General features: G+C 38.5%; 1 protein-coding gene across 16 annotated transcripts in view; it reads left to right on the forward strand.

Moving 5' to 3' along the window:
• Positions 1–21,886, forward strand: part of NRXN1 (neurexin 1) — a 1,007,877-nt gene that overhangs the window by 935,112 nt on the left and 50,879 nt on the right. The window contains exon 1 of one of the 16 annotated variants that reach the window (XM_059659880.1): positions 20,000–20,199. The exons of the other annotated variants lie outside the window; for them this stretch is intronic. Within the exon in view, the coding sequence (XP_059515863.1) occupies positions 20,167–20,199 (33 nt within the window). The 5' untranslated portion in view covers positions 20,000–20,166. Of the gene's footprint in view, positions 1–19,999; positions 20,200–21,886 lie in introns of those variants that run through there. 16 annotated transcript variants of the gene reach the window in all.

A 21,886-nucleotide genomic window follows, 5' to 3' on the forward strand; every position in this document is an offset into this window, starting at 1 on the left:
GCATAGGAGATATATCTCATTTTGATATATTTTGGAGATGATCCATTACATATATTTTACAATTTTTAGAAAATGTACCTATGTATATAAAAATCAGAGCTATGTCATCCATTTCCTTCTTTTTTTGTTGTTGACACTATTACAAATGTCCCCCTTTCCCCCCTACACCCAGCTCTCACTGCCTCCACACCCCTGCCTTCACCACATTGCTGCCTGTGTCCATAGGCTAAGGCATATATGCATATATGTTCTTTGGCTAACATCTTCCATTCCCTTACAACCCCCCCACCCCCCCTCTGAGATCTGTCAGTCTGTCCCATGCATCCACTGCCTCTGGCCATATTTTGTTTGTCAGTTTATTTCATTCTTTAGATTCCACACATTTTAAAGATTTTATTTTCTCTCAGATGACAAACTTAGGATTCAGAAAAAGGGAAATAAAAATCTCAACACTCCTGTAATTACAAATGGCAATGCTGTTAAAATGGAGAAAGTCAATTGTTAAAATGTCAAGGAAGTGTGTGTTTTTTAAGCATTCATTTCACTTAGTTATCCCTGCCTCTCTAATTGACAGAAATTACAAGTTACCTTTCTCCCATTGTTCTCCTCTACTGAGATCTTAAAAATGAGTTTCATGTCTTGACTTGACAGGTCTGACAGATATTCCCACCCTCTTCCATCACTGTGAGAAATGTGTATCCTCAGCTCTAAGAAATCCAAAGGTGGGAAGGAAATTGGAAAGAAGGATCATTTTCTCTCCTGTCCCAGGTGTTTCCGAGTTACCAGCAGTGTTTCAGTCATTCTTCTGAGTTGGGTGAAATTTTGAGAACTACACCTAAATATGGCGATATTCCATTCTCCTGCCCCACTGACAGTGAGGCACTGGGGAAACAGTATCCTGGCTTTTACATGTTAGTGATTGTCCCATGGTGCTAGCAGCAGAGTGAGAGACCACTGCTAACCTGTTTATTAACTTCTAGAGATTCGCTCTCACCTGGTGCCTTACACAAAGTGGAGTATTTTGTGATCAGCCTCCCTCATCAAATAATTGCTTTGAATGAGAGTAAATGAGCATGACTAGCAGAGGGTCATTTTCATGGCTGTGAGGTTATCTCTGGTCTTAGGATGACCACGCTCTGTCTTTGCTTCCTTGAAGTAGTTCCCTTAGCTGTGATGATTTTACATACCCATAAGTAGATCCGGACCATGTGATCTCTGAACTATTTATATCTTTTCCAACAATTCTCATCAGTATAGTTTAAGTACACTCTAATTTTGAAGAGTCTACGTGGATTGAATGGAATAAATAATTTTGGATAATCAGGCATTGCACTAAGTGCCATGTCCCATGTCATCTGGTGACTGAAGCTATTCCTCTAGTGCTTTACAAGGACACTCCAAAAACCAAACCTTTATGCAGATCATTTTTTCTTTTTATTGGTTATACTAGGGGCCCGGTGCACGAAATTCGTGCACTGGGTGTGTGTGGGGAGGGGAGTGTCCCTCAGCCAGCCTGCCCCCTCTCACATACTGGGAGCTCTCAGGCGTTGACCCCCATCACCCTCCAATCGCAGGATCGGCCCCTTGCCCAGGCCTGACGCCTCCGCCAGAGGTGTCAGGCTTGGACATGGGACCCCCATCTCCCCCCGATCACTGGCTCTGGCCCCCGCCCAGGCCTGAGGCCTCTGGCCCAGGAATCATGCCTGCGCAGGGGACCCCCATCTCCCTCTGATCGCTGGCTCCACCCCCCGCCCAAGCCTGACGCCTCTGACCCAGGCTTCAGGCCTGGGCAAGGGGACCATCATATCCCCCCCAATCCCCGGCTCCGCCCCCCGCCCAGGCCTGATGCCTCGGCCAGAGGAGTTGACCCTCATCACCCTCCGATCACCAATCACCGGATTGGCCCCTTGACCAGGCCTGAGGCCTCCGGCAGAGGTGTCAGGCCTGGGCAGGGGACCCCCAGCTCCCCGCGGTTGCAGGCTCCGCCCCTGACCAGGCCTAACGCCTGTCCTAGGTGTCCGGCCCGGGCAGCGGGGACCCGCAGCTACAGCGGCCCCGCGATCATGGGCTCCGCTTTAGGCCCAGGCAAGGAACCCTAGCTCCTGGGACTGCCAGCTTCGACCATGCCCAGCTCCCATCGCTGGCTCCACCCCTACTTCCTGCTATCACTGGCCAGGGCGGCAAAGGCGCCTGATTCTCCAATCATGGCTGGGGGGCCTTTGCCCTGCTCCCCAGCTCTTAGCTCCCCCCTGGGTTTCGGATCACTGTCAGTGGCAGGGGGCTTCTTCCTGCTTTCCCTTTTGCCTCCCTGCATTGTGCTACATATGCAAATTAACCGCCATCTTGTTGGCAGTTAACTGCCAATCATAGTTGGCAGTTAACTGCCAATCATAGTTGGCAGTTAATTTGCATATAGCCCTGATTAGCCAATGAAAAGGGTATCGTCGTACGCCAATTACCATTTTTCTCTTTTATTAGATAGGATTGCTTCAGACATATCAATTGACAAAGAAGAAAGAAACCTCACATTTGTACTGCGCGCCTCATTCTGACTACACATACTAAATATTTTGAACTATTGCGTTACACGATAAGAAAGCACGCTGAAGAGGCCAAGACTCCTCCACTGGAGTCATCACCCTTGGAAAAAAGGTCTGGCTCCAGCAAGGAACTTCCATAGGCATTAATGAGGAGTGCCCCCCCACCCCCCGCCACCAGTTCTGGGCACAGGGCAGGAAATTAGCTAAGGCCATTTGATGGGCTTTTGACTTTCAAAGGTTGATATGAGGCAGCAAATATCACCGGCAATTATTATAAGACTCTCTTCAAGATAAGCAAATGTACCATCCACCCAAATTAAGGAGGTAAGGTTGGACACCCTAAAGGCTTGGGAGAGACACAATTGAGAATCTTCGGAATTTTTATCTGCTACAATAAGTAATTACCTATTATTTTTATTTAAAAGTGTTCTCCAAATCTGTTTGTTTTCTGCATGTAATTATGAAGTAGGTGGGGCACATTTACTTAGTACTTATTTATGACAATACTACTTTGAGTTGTCCTGTGGATTGTTCTGTCCAGATCTGGGTTATTTCCACTTTGTTATCACTGAGGTTCCTTCAAATCAACAGAATTAGGAACCAGACCTCAACTATAAGTTAAGTGTAGACAATTTTGAAGTTTGCTACCTGTGCCAACATCCACCACAACAGAGATCCTTTCATTCAACACCCATCCCTGTGAATTAGGAATGATATGAAGAATAAGATTTTCACTGACATTAAGAGCCCAGTAACTGGTAAAATCATCTTTTATTCATTCCTCCTTGCTCCTCACCTCCCAAATTAACCCGTCAGTAAGTCCCACAACACTGACTTCACAATAGTACCCTCTGCATATCTGCACTACCACCACCATAGGGCAAGTCACTATTATCTCTTGCCTAGAATGCAAAACTTCCTAACTTACATCTCAGCTTCTCATCTACTCTGTAACCCCCATAACAATTCTCTGTTGACCATACAGGATGAACTTTTAAATGTGTAAATAAAATTAGGTCATTATTCTACTCTCAAGACCTCCAACGATTCTTCTTTACACTTAGAATAAAGTCTCAATCCCGTATTTCTCCTATCGGGCTTTCTCTCCTGCCTTCTCTCATCCTTACTGACCATTCTTAGGTCACACTACCTTTCTTTTGTCCCTCAAACGTGTCAAGCTCTTTCCAAGCTTAGGGCCTGGCATAGATGTTTTCTGGAACATGTACACTGTCCCCCTAGGTAGTCACATGTTAGTTTCTTCTGATTATTCTAGTCCAAGCACCTTTCCATGGACATAAACTATAAAGGGCCCTCTCTTTTACTCTGTCCTATCACCCTTTCACATTTGTGTTTATTTGTGTATTGCTTGGTTAGTTAGATGGTTAAGAAGAGAAGAGCAGCCCCTGATACTTGGAACTGGTCTAATCCACACAGCAAGGCAGAAGTCTAGCCTGGAGCTTACAGGTAGACAGTGTTATTAACCTGTTGGATACAAACAGTCTCACAGAATACCAACATGAGACAAGGCACTCTGAGACCACGATCAACTGAAGACAAACACGGCCACATCATTATTTTGCTTAAAAACTGATAAAAAGAAGGTCACTGTGAAACCCACAAAATGTTAAACCATCTATTGGTTAAAATGAATGACTATCACTTATCTACTGATCTAAGCTTTATCCTCACTTTGGTCTAAATGTCAAATCCATCACAGAATTGCCTTCACTTCCTGACAGCGTTCAATCTGGAACAAAGTCCTTATTTCTTAAACCGAACTACCTAATGTAAGCCCAGACTTTTTCATAAGTCTTCTCTAACACCGCCTTACTGAGAAACTTCACAGATCCCCATGGTGTGTGTTCCTTCTTGCTATAACAATTAATAAGCCCAACTTGTTAAATTGAAAGGATGTCTGTAGTGGTCTCAGACTAGAGGGCATTTATAATGGTATGGTGTAGGGCTGGTGGTTTTCTGACTTTTTCTAACCAGAAGATGGACTTCATTAAAGTAGGGCCTTGTTGTCTTGTTCTCTAATGTGTCTACAGAGTCTTAGGTAGGTTTGCCATTTAGTAGACCCAACACATATTTGTTGAGTGACAAAAACTGATCTTTTTTATATGGACACTTAATAATCCTTAGAGTGGTGATTTCCACATACAAATCCTTGGCCCTAACTCTCCCCACCCCGCCCACCTCTCCCCCTTGCAAGGTTCTACTTGATGGATTGCGATCGGAACCGGAAATATAAGTCCTTTATTTGCTTTTATAGGCAAATGTCATGCTATCCATTGAAATTTGATTTTCACAATACAATTAAGGACTACTTACCAGCTTATTAAGAATTAAACAATCTTAGTGATCAAGGCTAAAAATAGCACGCAATTATAGTTATTCAAAATGCAATCCAAATAATATCGAGTCTGGCTGCCATATTCTGCTGGCAACGTCTCAAAGCTCCCACTGCACATGCATATGAACAGGGAGTAGGAACTCCTACCTGACTTCTCTGTTAGGTGTTTTCAATTCATGGTAGTTTTGCTTTTTAAATTAACTTGTTATGAGTATAGTTTTGATATTTACAGTTTGGTTTATTTGTTGTCATTTCTTTTGTGGTTAACTCTGTTGTGATGACACATAATTGCATCCATGAACATTTGTTAATTATTAGAATTTCAGACTTTTATGTTTACAGTTCGAATATATAAAACATTTATACATCTCCCCCATCCCCTGTATCTCAAATATATTTGCATAGAGACACTTCAGTTCATTATAAGAATTCACAGGTAGGGTAGGCAGGCTTTGGGATTCTTTCTCTACCTAAGTGGGTTAAGAGCAACATTAGTTTAGGGATGAAATACCTTAGAGAACTAAGCCATTACTGAGCCACTCAGCCTTAAGACCTCATGCTTTGTGATTCAGCCATGAGTTTAAATAATGCAGACTTCCACTGAAAGCAAAAGACATCTTGCATATTGGCTGCCCTATGACTCATGACAAAGAAAAAGTCAACTCAGATGAGTGACCTCTGTTTTTATTTCCCAGTCTAGCAGCTGCTTTGTTTACCTACCTAGATTTTAGCAGGGAAGAACCTTTTATTTTTATTTTTTCAGTATATACTGTTTTTATGACAGAGTAGTCAAAACAGTTATCTGATTACCAAGGCAATGGCAGGCACTGAGTCTTTCTCTGTAGGTTTCCCCAGATTTGAAGATAATAGGACCATTTTAAAAGAGTAAAAGAAATTATTTATTATGGAATAAAACCATTAATTTAGGAAGACTGTTTTATTCTTTAATATATATTTTGTAACCATGCCACTCTGCAGCAATTCAGTAGGGATACACATATATCTGATTCATTTTTGAGTTACTATGTGGGTGTCTCTCAAAGGATCTGATTTTGCAGTAGAACAAATAAAAATAATAATGATATTTGTTGCGTTTTTTCCTTCAAGTTGTAGAGGTGTGAAATTCTAGCTTTAAATCAATTCAAACTGGCATTTCTTCCCATGTTATTACCTTTCAATTGTTTTATAATTGTGAAATTACATCTAAATACACAAATTGATTAGACATTGAAATATTGTATTCCATATGTGTCAGAGCACTTTTTACAGGGAAAAAAAAAGTAATAACTTCCCTAGAATTCTGGCTTCTCATATCATACTTCTCTTACAAAAGTCGCAGGTGCTGCCTAGGAAAACAACTTTTTTTCATCTGGAATAAATTCAAGTAACTTCTCTTTTTATTTAAGTAAATGTTGGCATAATTTGACAAACTGTGTAAATACTACTACAGGACATAAACTGTAGATCATTAATGGGACTATAAGACATCATGAGTTTCAATCAATCAGTGGATCAATTAATCACATATTGCATGTTGATACCATACTACAGGGGTGGGTAAAAATAGGTTTTCAGTTATGAGTACACAAAAACACAGAGTTTATCTTGTATTATTATTTGTCTTCTTTTATTTTTATTGTTATCATTTTTGTATCCTTACTTATGCTTTATCTTTTAGGTAATGATGGTTGGCAATTTAACCTTATTTTTCCCACCCCTGTATGGTTCCATCCAGTATGCTCTCTTAAGTGAAAGAGAGAGGACGAGGTTGTAGGTAGCTTGCTGGGAATGTGCCTGGGAGTGTGTCATGCTTGTGAACTCCATTTATCATACTTGTCAGAGTGGAAATGAAGTTGAAAATCTCTAAGGCCATTAATGCAGCACTTATGAAAGTGACTAAACTCGGTGCACACTAATGACTCCATTGTTTTGGATTAATTGAACTGGAGTTCACATACAAATGACAGCTGAAATAAAGCCTAGCATTTTCCAAAGAAAATCTAGCACATCACAAAATAAAAGGCACTATTTTTCCCTGGCTTTGCACGAATCTATACATCATTTGAAAAATTGTAAGAAAAGTACTTAACCTTTGACCTTCATTAAATATAGCACAATAATTGCTGCCCTTGTGAGTGAGACATGTGCAAAATAAATTATGTAGACGCATCAAATTGAAATAGTCTATGCAGGGCCTAGCAGCAACTTCTTCATGTTAATAGTTGGATGATGATTGCAAGTAATTACTGACCATTGAATAAGTGTCAGTGTTTCTACAGTTATACATTATCTCATTCATACCTTATGATAAATTTCAAAAGGTATGTATTGCTGTTATTCTTTTTATGGGTGAAGAAGCTGCAACGTAGAGAGGTTACGCTAACTAGCTGATCCAAGCCTCAAGCTTGGGTCATGAAGCCAGATTTTTTCTTATTTCATAGCCCTGTTCTTTTTTTTTTTTTTTTTTAGTTAAGGTATTACAAATGTGTCCTCATCCCCCCCATTAACCCCCAACTTCCCCCCCCCCGCCCCGCACACTCATGCTCCCATCCCCCTGTTGTCCATGTCCATTGGTTTGGCTTATATACATGTATACAAGTCCTTCGGTTGATCTCTTCCCCTTACCCCCACCCTCCCCTACTTTCCTTCTGGGGATTGATAGCCTGATCGTTGTTTCTCAGTCTTTGGGTCTGTCCCTTTTCATTAGTCTATGTTGTTCTCTATTTTCCACAAACAAGTGAGATCATGTGGTATTTATCTTTCTCTGACTGGCTTATTTCACTTAGCATAATGCTCTCCAGTTCCATCCATGCTGTTGCAAAAGGCAAGAGTTCCTTTTTATTTTTTTTCACCGCAGCATAGTATTCCATCGTGTAGATGTAACACAGTTTTCTAATCCATTCATCTGCTGATGGGCACTTAGGCTGTTTCCAAATCTTAGCTATGGTGAATTGTGCTGCTATGAACATAGGGGTGCATATATCCTTTCTGATTGGCGTTTCTGGTTTCTTGGGATATATTCCTAGTAGTGGGATCACTGGGTCAAATGGGAGTTCCATTTTTAGTTTTTTGAGGTAGCTCCATACTGTTCTCCACAGTGGCTGCACCAGTCTGCATTCCCACCAGCAGTGCAGAAGAGTTCCTTTTTCTCCACATCCTCTCCAACACTTGTTGTTTGTTGATTTGTTGATGATAGCCATTCTGACAGGTGTGAGATGATAACGCATTGTCGTTTTGATTTGCATCTCTTGTATAATTAGTGACTTTGAGCATGTTTTCATATGTCTTTCGGCCTTCTGTATGTCCTCTTTCGAAAAGTGTCTATTTAGGTCCGTTGCCCATTTTTTTATTGGATTGTTTATCTTCCTTTTGTTAAGTTTCATGAGATCCCTGTAAATGTTGGAAATTAAACCCTTATCGGTGGTATCATTGGCAAATATGTTCTCCCATGTAGTGGGTCTTCTTGTTGTTTTGTTGATGGTTTCCTTTGCTGTGCAAAAGCTTTTTATTTTGATGTAGTCCCATTTGTTTATTTTCTCTTTAGTTTCCATTGCCCTAGGAGCATTATCAGAGAAGAAATTCCTTTGGCATATGTTTGTGATTTCGCTGCCTGTGGATTCCTCTAGTATTTTTATGGTTTCCCATCTTACGTGTAAGTCTTTTATCCATTTTGAGTTTATTTTTGTGTATGGTGTGAGTTGGTGGTCTAGTTTCATCTTTTTGCATGTATCTGTCCAATTTTCCCAACACCATTTATTGAAGAGACTGTCTTGACTCCATTGTATGCTCTTGCCTCCTTTGTCGAATATTAATTGGGCACAGTGGCTTGGGTCGATTTCTGGGGTCTCTATTCTATTCCATTGATCTATATGTCTGTTCTTGTGCCAGTACCAAGCTGTTTTAAGAACAGTGGCTTTGTAATACAGTTTGATATCTGGTATTGAGATCCCACCTACGTTGTTCTTTCTCAGGATTGCTGCAGCTATCCGGGGTCTTTTTTTATTCCAGATGAATTTTTGGAATGTTCGTTCTAGATTTGTGAAATATGCCGTTGGTAGTTTAATGGGGATTGCATTGAATCTATAAATTGCTTTGGGTAGTATGGACATTTTGATGATGTTGATTCTACCAATCCATGAACACGGTATATTCTTCCCTCTGTTTATGTCTTCCTCTATCTCTTTTTTCAGTGTCCTGTAGTTTTTGGCATATAAGTCTTTTACCTCCTTAGTTAAGTTTATTCCTAGGTATTTTAATTTTTTTGGTGCAATGGTAAATGGGATTGCTTCTGTAGTTTCACTTTCTGTGAGTTCACTATTGGTGTAAAGAAATGCCATGGATTTCTTAGCATTAATTTTGTATACTGCTACATTGCCGAATTCATTTATTAAGTCTAATAATTTTTTGATGGAGTCTTTAGGGTTCTGTATGTACAGTATCATGTCATCTGCAAATAAGGACAGTTTTACTTCTTCTCTTCCAATCTGGATGCCTTTTATTTCTTCATCTTGTCTGATCGCAATGGCTAGTACTTCTAGTACTATCTTGAACAGGAGTGGTGAGAGGGGGCATCCCTGTCTTGTTCCTGTTTTTAGGGGGAATGGTTTTAGTTTTTGCCCATTGAGTATGATGTTGGCTCACAGCCCTGTTCTTATTACTGAGTTCCTCCCTCCACTGTGTTCACATCTGATGTGCATTTGATCAGAAGTGATCCAATCCCTTTATTTCACAGACAAAGCCACCCAGCATAGGCAGATTAAATGGTTTGTACAAAGTCCACAGAATAAAAACAAAATCCACATCCCCTCACATTCCTCCTTAGGTGGACATCTGGAACTCAGTACAGGTCTCAGTCTAGAAGTCATTTCTTTTTTTGTCCCCTGAATTTTCAGAATGTTTACTATAGGATATAATGTATGTGGCATTTATAATGTACTGTGTGTATGTGTATGAGAAAGAGCAATAGTTAGTTCTTAGAGAAGGAGTCTGTATTTTTTTTAATATATATTTTATTGATTTTTTACAGAGAGGAAGGGAGAGAGATAGAGAGTTAGAAACATCGATGAGAGAGAAACATCGATCAGCTGCCTCCTGCACACCCCCTACTGGGGATGTGCCCGCAACCCAGGTACATGCCCTTGACCGGAATCGAACCTGGGACCTTTCAGTCCGCAGGCCGACGCTCTATCCACTGAGCCAAACCGGTTTCGGCAGGAGTCTGTATTTTTTAGTGTGTTTTTTCCCACAGTTCTTTGTACCTGTTTAGGCTGTAATATGCATTAGTTGGATGATGAAATGACCAAGTAAATGATCCATTATGATGCTTTCCTAGTGTAAGTTCCAGAAAATGCCAGGAGCCACCAGGCAGAGGGAAAGCAGTCTCCACCCATTTACCACTAATTTCAATAATAATCCTCTGATATTATTTATTTTTCATACTGAATTTTTCATAAGCATTCTTTTGGGTAAAAAAACGCTTTTGTTGCCAGCACAGTTTAGTTTCATTGTTTGTTTTTGAATAACCAGTCCGGTTTATGCTGTTTAAAAGCTCATTTTCTCAGTTTGGTTAATACAGTAAAAAAATTCAGCAGGGTCTAATGATATTATTAGAATGAAAGCTAAAATGTGACTCAAAATATGTAAGTTCTGGCCCTGGTTTTTCCACTTGCTGGCCACGTTGCTGTGCTTTAGATTCTTCATCTTACAAATTTTAATTATGATGAATTTGTGCTGTTTTTCTTATGATGTTTGATAAAGGTAAAATGAGAGAGCATACATGATGACATGTGTCAAAATGCATAAGGTAACAAGAATTATTGATTATATGTTACTAATTAATTCCTTGTCAGTGATTATTTCCTATTTTCTCTAGAGTGAGGCCATGTGCATGCCATAGTCTCCACAGGTGGCTTCTAATCTTGTTCACTAATCCTAACATTTCCTCATAAAAAGTGCTTCTTTTTGAAATATAAAGAAATATTTTCTGCTCTGGTGTAACCAAAAGTGATTATCTAAAATATTCAAAGATTTTTTTCACAACATGTCACACAGCTGGGCCAAGAAAGATTGAAAGTAGATCAGTAAATGTAAAAGTATACACCTACAAACTTTATAAATATAAAAAATATATAAATATTACAAAACAACCTATAAAAATGCAAAGGTTCCTAGGAGTAGGTAGCCTATAATATAGTAGGTGGAAAAAAGGGCATTTTTTACCCAGAAACACAGTAGGAGACTTGGATTTGTGCTTCACATTGACACATTCATTCATTCATTCCTATTTACTTCACAAGCATTTCCTGAATGTCTAAGATATGCCAGGCCTAGTACTAGCAGCTGAGGCTCCAAAGATGAAGTGGACAGAGGCTAAACCTTAAACTTGCTAATAATCTAGAAAGTAGAAAAAGAAATATGCAAACAACTACAACCAACAGAACTATCTGATAAGTGCTAAAAATGCTATTATTACAAAATTTTATGGAACACAGTGAAAACAAAGATTAGCTCTGCCTAGGGGCTTTGTGAAGGCTTCAAGAAAGAGTAGTGTTTGAGCTCGACACAAAACAATGTGTGGGAGTATCCAACAATTTTGTTTTTTAATGGGAAAAGGGCATATCCAGATAGAAAAGACAACATGTTCACACCAGTGAAGATGTAATAGAACATAGCATGCTGGCGACAATATGAAAATTGAGCTAATCTTTTGAAAAGTACTTTGGCAGATTGTTTTAATGAGTAACCCCACTTATAGAACTTTATCTTATGAAAAAATACAAAGGAATACAAGTTTATGTACAATAGAAAATATACAAAATAGAGATAAATCCATTATCCAAAGAAACACAAAATAGTTATGTAAATTATAATACACCAGTTTGACCATTCTATGACTGTTAGAAAGATAGTATTTTAAGTCAAGGTAGAGAATGTATAAGCCATCGTATTCAATTATAAAACTGTATCCTAATTATTACTCTTATTTAAAATTGTGTGTGTATTCAGATAAGAAATTAAAAAGAATGTGACATGGAAATTAAAACAGTAATAACAGCATCAAAAGTAACAAAAAAATGTTTTGTGGAGGAGGTGGGATTGTGAGTGAATTGTTTTTATAGATTTACTTTTTTTGTAGTCAGACTATTTACTAACTTAACTAATCTTTATTGACCATTTCATATGTATTAGAAGCATTGCTAGGTCCTCCAGTTGAAAAGATAAGGGACTTATCATTTATATGATACATTTTAAAAAAATTTTAAAAGCACTTTTATACCTCCATATCTTGCTAAAATAATTAACTCTGCCATCTTTCAAGACCCAAGCTGAATGCAATCTGTCCCCGGAACCCTTTTCAGGATATATCCAGCTGCCCTGGCCATTTGGCTTAGTGGACAGTGTCAGCCTGTGGACTGAAGGGTCCCAGGTTTGCTTCCCATCAAGGGCATATACCTCGGTTGCAGGCTCGATCCCAGGCCCTGGTCGGGGTGTGTACAGGAGGCAACCAATTGATGTGTCTCTCTTATGTCAATGTTTCTTTCTCTCTGTCTCTCCATCTCCCTATCACTCTCTCTAAAAACCAATGAAAAAATATCCTTGGGTGAGGATTAACAAAAATAAAAAATAAATTATCTATCCATCCCGTCATCCTTAATCTCCCTATATTTTCTAAAGGACCTGCAGCAGAATCACCTGTGATACAAGTCAAGCCTGTAGCTTTTCACTCTCATCCCTAGAAATTATAATTAAGTAGATCAGGGTGGGGCCAGAAATTTGCAATTTTAAAAAAGCACTCAAATTCTTAAGCCCCTCAAATTTAAAAAGTAATTGCTTTAAAACAGTGATTTTCAACCTTATTCATCTCATGGCAAACACAAAAATATAGTTTTTGCCGATTTGACAGAAAAATAGGTGTAAGTTTGATTTATTCATCCCAGATAGCTATTGTTGTGTTGACTATTGTCATTTTTTTTATTTTGACAATCTAAGGGAAAAGAGGTCAGTGCCCTTGATTAAAAAGTCAGGTATTGCATGTTTTACAAATTCTTGAGGCACACTGGTTGTAAATTGCTGCTATAAAATATTGAGCCTACCTGAAATATGTGCTTCTACCTCCTGCAGTTTCTTCATGGAACATTATATGAGTGGTCAATTGAGAAATTCTGCATTCACTGATTTTCTTATATCTATAATAAAAGCATAATATTTTATCCTTCCAGACAAAGCCGGGGCTGAGCGGGAAGCCCAGGTCCCAGGTGCCTGTCTGTGGCCGAAGGGAAGCCTGGGTTCTGGGTGCCTACTGGTGGCCTGGAGGGAAGCTGGTGCCAGCAGCTGGGAGAAGGAAGGCCTACTCTAGCAGGAATTTCATGCATCGGGCCTCTAGTAATGTTATATTTAGTCCAAGATGAGCTTTGTTCCCTGCATAGGTTTCACAGTTTTGTTAATGGAAACATTCACTCCTGATAGGTAAATATGTGGATTCTGTGTGTGCAGGTGCCTGTGTGCATGCATAGGATTGTGGACTCATGTATAACCTTCTGAGTATCTATCTTTTCTAAGTCATTCTCGCTGCTGAAAATATTATCATGTGGTCCATTATTGGTGGGTGTGGGCAGATCAGGAAGAAAGGAGACTCATATTTGGTGATGCTGAAAGCCTGTGCTCACTGAAATGCTAAAGTTTCTCACAAGGTCTATTAATGCACTACATGTAAGGCTTTCTGTGCTTTTCTTTCCTACCTCCTTTCCTTCCTGCCTTCTAACGGACTTGACTATGGACTATGGCTCTTTGACTAATACTTTTCATCAATCAGCCACCAAAAATAATTGGTCACTCATGTCTGTTTCGTAAAAGGCATTGTCCTACTCACAACATCCCAAGAGAACTTGTTCTTTATTAACCTTGTCCCAAAAATCTTCAGTTTAGATCGAAGGGAACAATTAATCAACCTCTGCCAAACTAAAAGAAATGTATAGTATGCCAAAAAGCTCAGAAAATTTTAAAAATGAGTTAGAGACTGGCAGAATAAATTCTATAGAGATAAATCTTAAAGAGATTAGTCTGAAGAGGACATATTTTGACACCATTACCCTTTGACCTCAAACTGTCCAACCTAGAAGCCAGCTGGGAGAAAAACAATGCCCATAGGATTTCTGTAAAGTGCGCTCACAGTTCATCTTCATGAGTCATTGTTGTGCATGAAATAGACTGGGGATTTCTTCCAGGGGATTCATTCTCTTAAGCAATTAGGGGAGCTGTGATGTGATTTCAGTGGGTTCTGAGCTCCTAAAAGAAAGCATACCTTCTCCAGAGGTCTAGAGAGCCATCCTGAGAAAACATGTCTCAATCCAAATGAATTCTTAGGATATGTGAAAGGACCCTGCCTGGATGTCATGGTTTCTAATCACAGCAGTGAGGTAGGGTCTAATTCAGCCAAGGCCATATATATCTGTGGCAATAAAAGGGTCACCCAATTCTTTTAAATTCTATTATTTGCACATTTCTTCCATGCACATTAATCTTTCTTGCTCAGAAAGTATTTTCACCTAAAATATTGTTTACATTGTAAAATCCAAATTGGGGAACTATCCCTTAATGGCTGGCTCTAAAGCACCTGCATTTTTCTATTTCATTATGGTAATGCTCTCTGTTCCAATTTATCTCTTGAACATTACTCACAATACTTTTAATTTTATTCCTCTAAAAAAATACTTCCCATTTGTGTTCATTAGATATCCTGTTGACATGGCTTTTCCTGAAAAGAATTCTGAATTTGGAACTCCAACTTGATTCGAAGGTCCTTAAAATATGGAGATGGGTTGCTTCTTCACAAGGAAGACTTTGGGGTTCCATCTAAGTCAGAGAATCAGTCTCTAGGGAAGGGCCTGGAAATCTGGATATTTAAAATGTTCCTTCTTGGTTCTTATACACACTACTTTGAGAACAACTATTCTAGAGAACTGTAAGTTCTAATTTGGAAAGAACATTTGATACCTAGTCAGTAGATTTGAAGTTACTAGTTTCATTGCTATAGATGCTATGCAATCACTTGGAGTCTCAATTTCTTTTATTTTTAACATTAGTATAATAAATTTTAGAGTATAATGGTATTGAAAAGATTATCTGAGGCAGTGTTTTTTGTTTGTGTTTTTACTTTTAAAAAGGCATATGTACCTAGAGAAATAATCAGTGTATAAAACAAATCCACAAGAATGGAATAGCAGAAAAATACATAAAATTTAGAGTATGTGAAATTTTGCTCACTTAGGTATTAATTCACTTCCTATCTCTTGCAAATATTAAATTAGTAATTAACTGGAGTTTAATGTTACTCCATAGCTCCATACTAGGGCTGTCATTATAGGGGATAGAATGCAAAAGTAATAAAAATTTTAAATTAAGATCATTCACTGTGGATTTTCAACCATTTTTATTTTCTCCTTCTCTTCAAACAAGAAATGGTCCAGAATATTTCTCTATTCTATATTCTCTCACAGCTAGAGCTTACTTCCTGCCATATGTACTTTAAATGTCACCACGCATCCTACTTCCCATTTATGAAGACTGTGATGCAAATACAGAGATGGGAATTTGTATTTTTTTTAAATAATCTTCATTAGCCCCTCAGATTCTTATAAAAGGAGGAGACTCAAAGCTTCTCCTTTGTAATTCATATCTTATAAATATGCATTGGAGATCGGATACTTTCCTGAATAGCAATAGCTTTCATGCCATAATCCAGTTTCAGTGGGGGTAGGAGGAGGCTTCAGAGCCCTTTGCTGGCTCTTATTTGACATCAACTACTCCCCTTCCTCTAAGTCTTACTCTGTTTGATAATTATGATGATTTTTGAAAGCATCTGAAAACTTCCCCATTGACTAGAATGGCAAAGAATCCCACTGTTCCTTATTTTAAGCCAAGTTACTTCACCTCGCTGCAGCAAAATCTTTCATCTGTAAAATGAAGGAGTTGAACTCTGCCAGTTTTAAAACCTTATGGAGTTGTAAAAATCTGTCTAGTTTTAAGAGAATTACGACATGCCATGTTCTCCCTCACCGTAGAGAATGTGATGGTATCTGTGGGTCTGTGGCTCTTTTTTTCTGACCTCTTTCCTTTCTCATTCTTTCTCTATCCGCACTCTCTCAGCTGCTTTCCTGCAATATTTCCCTGTCAAAACGAGCATTAATTTGGCTTGAAGCTGCCCCATTGTCCTAGTGTTCCAGGTGGCTCCATATCTTAGCTCTGCTACATTGACCCTGAACGCCACAGGTTTGGCGAAGTGTGGCAATTGGCATGACAGCAGTCACAGGGGGAATGCCTGAAGCTGGTCCTGAGAACTCTGCTCCTGGAAATCTCATTTATGGATAGAAAGACTGGGCGGGGGCTGGGGACAAGAGCTGCAGAGCTTCTAGGGTGAGAGGTGGCACTCTGCCACCTCAGCAAGCTGTGAGAAGGGATGGTCCGAAATAGGATTTGTTCACTTCCCTGTTTACAAGCCCACCTTTGTGGAGTATAAAGTAGCCTACAACCAACCACACACAGCCTAAGCTCTGTCATGTAAGGGTCACAAAAGCTCCCTCCCCTTCACATATCTCCTCAGATAGCCCCTCCTGTGATCCCTGTAAATAGTACCTTTTCTGGCCACATCTTTAAAAATTCAAAAGGGGAGGACCTCAAGTCTTTTGTATTGTTAACTTCAATGAGGTTAATTTCTCAGATCCTTTGTTTAAATTAAACAAATAAAATGCACCTATTACTTGACCGATCAACAGCCTTTGGGCAAGTTACCCTAATGTTTCTAACACACTGCCGGTATGTGTCATAGGTTTACAGGTTAGAGTTAGGCCACATTTTGAGTTTTCCTCCTCCTTCCTCATTCTCATTTGCTCTTTCTTTCTTTTCTCAGTGATTTGTTAACTTGGAGTGACTCAGGTCCTGGTCCTTGGTCCTCATCACTTCTCCATTTTAACTTATGTGCTTCCACTTTAAATATATACCTCACAGTACAGGACACTTTTCTTAAGCCTCTTTTTAAGTAAATAAGGTATAAAAGCCTAGTATTTAGGGCATACTTTCTTAATCTCAGTACTATGGACATTTAATATATATATTATTGATTTCAGTGAGGAATTGAGAGGGAGAGAGGGAAACATCAATGATGAGAGAGAATCACTGATGGTCTGCCTCCTGCACACCCCACACTGGGGATCAAGCCTGCAATCCAGGCATGTGCCCTGACCAGGAATTGAACCGTGACCTCCTGGCTCATAGGTCGATGCTCAACCACTGAGTCACGCTAGGGCCACATAACTTTGGACTGTCCTGTGTACTTAAGGATCATTAGCAGCATTCTTGCTTCTTATCCACTAGATACTAGTAGCACTTCCCCAGTTGTGATAATAGGAAATGTTTCCAAACATTGTCAAATGTCCCCTTGGGGGCAAAGTCACCCCCCCATAAAACTGATTTAAAATAATTTGGGGTACAATAAAATTCTGGTAATAATAAAAATCATAAGCCTTTGGCTTGATTTGGACAGTTTAACTTCTTTTAAAGTTTGTATCTCTTAAAGTTATTGGAATCTGAACAACAACAAAAAAGTCAAGGATAGAATCTATAAGCTTGTACTGGGTAGGAAACACACATACTAGTAAACACATACAAAATGGATTTTGTTTAGTCGTTAGCCCTACACCATTCAATAGTGTTTGATTGTTGATGATTATGTTGTCATTGAATTAAAAAAAACTTACCTGTTTTAAGAGCTTCACAATTTATAGTGACAATTCACCTAAATTATCTCTGATTCTTAGAAGTAGGAATGAGAAGGACTGGGGAGTAAATTATTGGGCTGATACCCAAACTTGGGAAAATTAACCCCTCCTAGCCTTCTTTTTCTCAGAAGGATACAATTAGCAAGAAGCGGCAGAGCTAAACTTGAAGCTTAATTTAGGATATCATTGCTGCATTAAAGGCAAGATAATGTGTAGGTTTTGGCTAAGGCTGCCAGCACCTCTACCCGGGAGCCCCCTCCTTGCCCACACCTACCCTATTTTCTTTGAAAAGCAGCAGGTCACCCTTCCCCCTGACTCACTTTGTTTCCCCTCAACATTTTTGCTCAAAACAACTGCCAATCACCTTATTCTAAACCTAAATGAATGTAGGTGCCATCACTTTAATTATTTTAATTGAGAAAAGTAGAGTATAGACTTTATAACAACAATGAATAAAATGGCACTAATAAGAATCTGTTACCGTTGATCTCAGCTCCCCTCCCGAAATTTATCCACTCTTGACTAATATTTTATGTATTTACAGAAATATCCTCTTCATATGCAACTATTTGTGTGTGCAAATGTGTGTATATAGCCTTTAAACAATTTAAAATGTGTAATTTTATTTTTTTGGTTAAATAACAATATATCCTAGATAGCTCTTCATATAAGCATATTTGAATTTTTCACATTAAATTTTACAGCTGTAGAATATCTCTACTATCAGGCTCTACCATAATTTATCTGATCAGTTCATTATTGGTGACTAGGTGGTATCTAGGTTTTGGCTATTACAATATTGCAATGAACAGGTTTGATTTTGATGTTTTATTAGAAGTGCTCTGAGCCTTCATTTTTCCTTTGACTATTAATGATTATGTTGTAATGGAATAAATAGGCCAAATATGTAGAATGGGCACAAAACAATATATATTTTAAAGAAAAATGCTGTATTGTTTTCTGATAGTCATTATTAAATAAAAGAGTGGAAATGAATCTGGAAAAAATAAATAAAATAAAATAACTTGCCAGGGTTCAGTCTTTCAGGAACATGTTTAAAAAATAGTTGCCAAGAGAAAATGCACTTTGGAATTTCAGCATTCTAAAGTTCAGTAGCAATTTACTTATGATGGCACACCTATTAGAATTTATTCTCAGATTTTTTTCCCCCTAAGTAGTATTGGATGACTCTAAAAGGAGTCAGAATTAACCCTTAAAACGCTTGGATATAATTAAAATCCTGGCAATGAAGAACAAAGAGAAGTGCTTCTAAATACCCTTTCTGATATAAATGTCATTTCTGAAGATTGTTCAATGTTTCTTTTTATCATTTAAAAAAAAACCCTGATACTGTCATTTGAAATACACCATGGTCTCATCACTTATAATCTTCCCTGTCAGACTAGATATAATCATCTCAGTTACCTTAAAGAACTGTGTAACATGTCTGTTATTGCAGGATGATCAATGCAAGCAGACGTATTGGGGATATTTTTCCATATGGTATTCCAGATGTGAAGCCTTTGTTTACCAAATAATTGTTTTAAATTTCAGAGGAATGACAAAAATAAGTAGATATTTCCATCACTGAATAACACATTTGTTCTTCATGCTTAGGGAAACAAGATGCATATGCTTTGGTGTTTGCTTTTATTTTTTAGTGATTGATAAAATGTCATATTCATTGGGACTTAAATAGTCCTTAAAAAGAAACAGTTCTAATTTTCAAAAAAAGCATAATAATATACTTCTTAATGTTGCATAATTAATTTTACAAAATCATCACATAAAAATATTCATTATAAATGAGAGCATTGAAAAAGATGTCATTTGTTAAGTTGGAAATAAAATTATAACTACAATTATAAAGCTTTGATGCCATTCTGTTAGGAGGGTTGTGTGCTAATTGCACAGTTTAAGGTTTGTAATTTCACATTAGGTGAAAACACAATAATCGTCTGAAAAGAAGCACATAGAGTTTAATGGCTGGGATATAAAATATGTATATATATATAACTTTTCTGCTGGGCAATCACTTTGGATTAGAATGCAATATAGAGAAGATTCCCTGTGCATGGAAATAGGTCTTACAGTTGAGGGTTAAATGGGATGCCCACTCCCCTCTTCAGTCCCAGCTGGAGAGCAAATTCCACAGCAGGGACTGCCTAGACTTTTTGAGTGGGGCGCGGCTGGGCTGGGTACCAACAACCTCCTCAGCTGCAGACGGAACTGCAGCATCCCTTCCTGCAGCAGAGCGTCAGTCATTGGCTCCTACGTGACACGTGACTGATCGAGCCTTTTCTGTGTATTTTCTCGCCCATCTGTGTGCAGGGCACTGATAGGCCAGGCTGATGCGCAGGCAATTTATCATCTTGATCTCCCACTGAGTCAGGGAGCTCTCCTGTCACCAGTATTGATTTCAGAGGATGGACTAAATTTCCTAGGATTTCCATTAAGAATTAAGAAAAAAGCTCTAAGCACGCAGGGTAGCCAGACAGACATGGATATGAGATGGCACTGTGAAAACTCGCAGGTAGCTTCTTCTGTCACAGCCGCTGCTCAGCACAGCTTAGAACTGCAGCATGCAGGGTTTAAGACACCAGAAGCCTGAGAGCAAGCATAATGAGACTAAGAATCAATTGTTTTTGGATAACCTAATTTTAAGATTTATATTAAACTAGTTCTTCTTGGAGATTGCATGTCAAATGTATGCATGCTCTATATGAGATGTAGAAAGGTCGTTTTAAATTTTTAAATGTCCTTAAACCCTGAGCATGGTTGCTTCTAGTTTTGTTTGCTGCTTTATGTGAGCTTCAGAAGTGTGGTGTTTTTTGTTTGTTTTTTTATTAGCATGCTTGTTGCAAAAACAATAAAAGTGTGTGTATGTGTATTTATATGTATTTATGCATTAAGTTGGTTCAAGTAAAAGCATGAATAAAAGCTGCTTTCAAGACTCGCAGACTGCTTTGTTGTTGTTAATGACTTGGTGATAATTTTGCCTAACTCTGCTTAAATTCTGACCGTGCATGCTTCTGCGGCAGAGTGAGGTTGTTGCTGAGAATTTGTAAAGGTGGAATGTCTGAATTAAATGTATGTTTGATACAACAGAAAATGTATTTGTGAGCAATGGTTAAATGTGCTTAACTAATGGAAATATTTCACGATGGTAAGATTTGCATAACGTTTATTTACACTAATTCTACTTACTGAAAAAAATGTATGTCTGGGATTAATGAAAGTGTTTTTTGTTTATATTTTTGAAATATAAATTTGGATCATTTCAAAGATAGTAAAATTTTAAATTTTTAAAATGCATCTGAGGTGAAAAAAATTAAAAGCATTTTATTTATTTATTTTAGTCTAGGAGAGGGTTGTAAAACTGCTGTTTGTGTATGCGAGAGAGGTCATGTGCATGCCGCGTGTGTGTGTGTGTGTGTGTGTGTGTGTGTGTGTGTGTGTGTGTGTGAATTATTGGGGGATTTTATGATATTCTAACTCGTCCTCATTCTCCTGAAGAGGGAAAATGCCTTAACATTCAAATATTTCCTAGGCCCAGGGGAATTAGAGCAGCAGAAGCAAGAGCATGGCCAGATGGGATTGGCACTGCTTGCCAGTGAGTGGAGACAATAGGTGGAGGCGGAGCAGATGGAGGACAGAAGGGACTGCAAATCAGAAAGGGGGGAGGGGAAGAGGGGGAGGATCTGCTTAATAGTGGAGGAAGCCTGGCCATTCTTTTCAAGGGAACCTCTGATTGCATCTTCCTTTCAGTTATGAGATAGAATGTTATCTCTATTGTGACAGCTATTTTTCATTCAATTAGGTAGCCACTGCACCATAGATAAGGGAAGTCCCTTTGCCAGATTGTAAATAGTGTATTTGTTGTTGTAACCTTTTTCTCTTTACCATGTTCAGGAAAAGTAGGAGTGAAATTAAAAGCTATTGTATTAATTAAGTTGGTGGTATCTAAATATAAATATGGCACTACTACTAAACTTACTTACCTAGAGCTCAGATGATTCAAACATCTATAGGGCACACTGACTTTTCCCCTAAATTGGCTTTCAATTCTGAAAATATAAAGATCATGTTGACTAATCTGATATTTCACTTCTGGCTTACAAATAGATAGTCATTTCTAAAATAACTTTGAATGTTTCATTAAAGTGTTGATGTTGTCATGAAGCCTGGGTACTTGACCAATGCCCAGTTTAAATTCTGAA

The sequence above is a fragment of the Myotis daubentonii genome, chromosome 12, assembly GCF_963259705.1.
Source record: "Myotis daubentonii chromosome 12, mMyoDau2.1, whole genome shotgun sequence".
Taxonomy (NCBI): Eukaryota; Metazoa; Chordata; class Mammalia; order Chiroptera; family Vespertilionidae; genus Myotis; species Myotis daubentonii.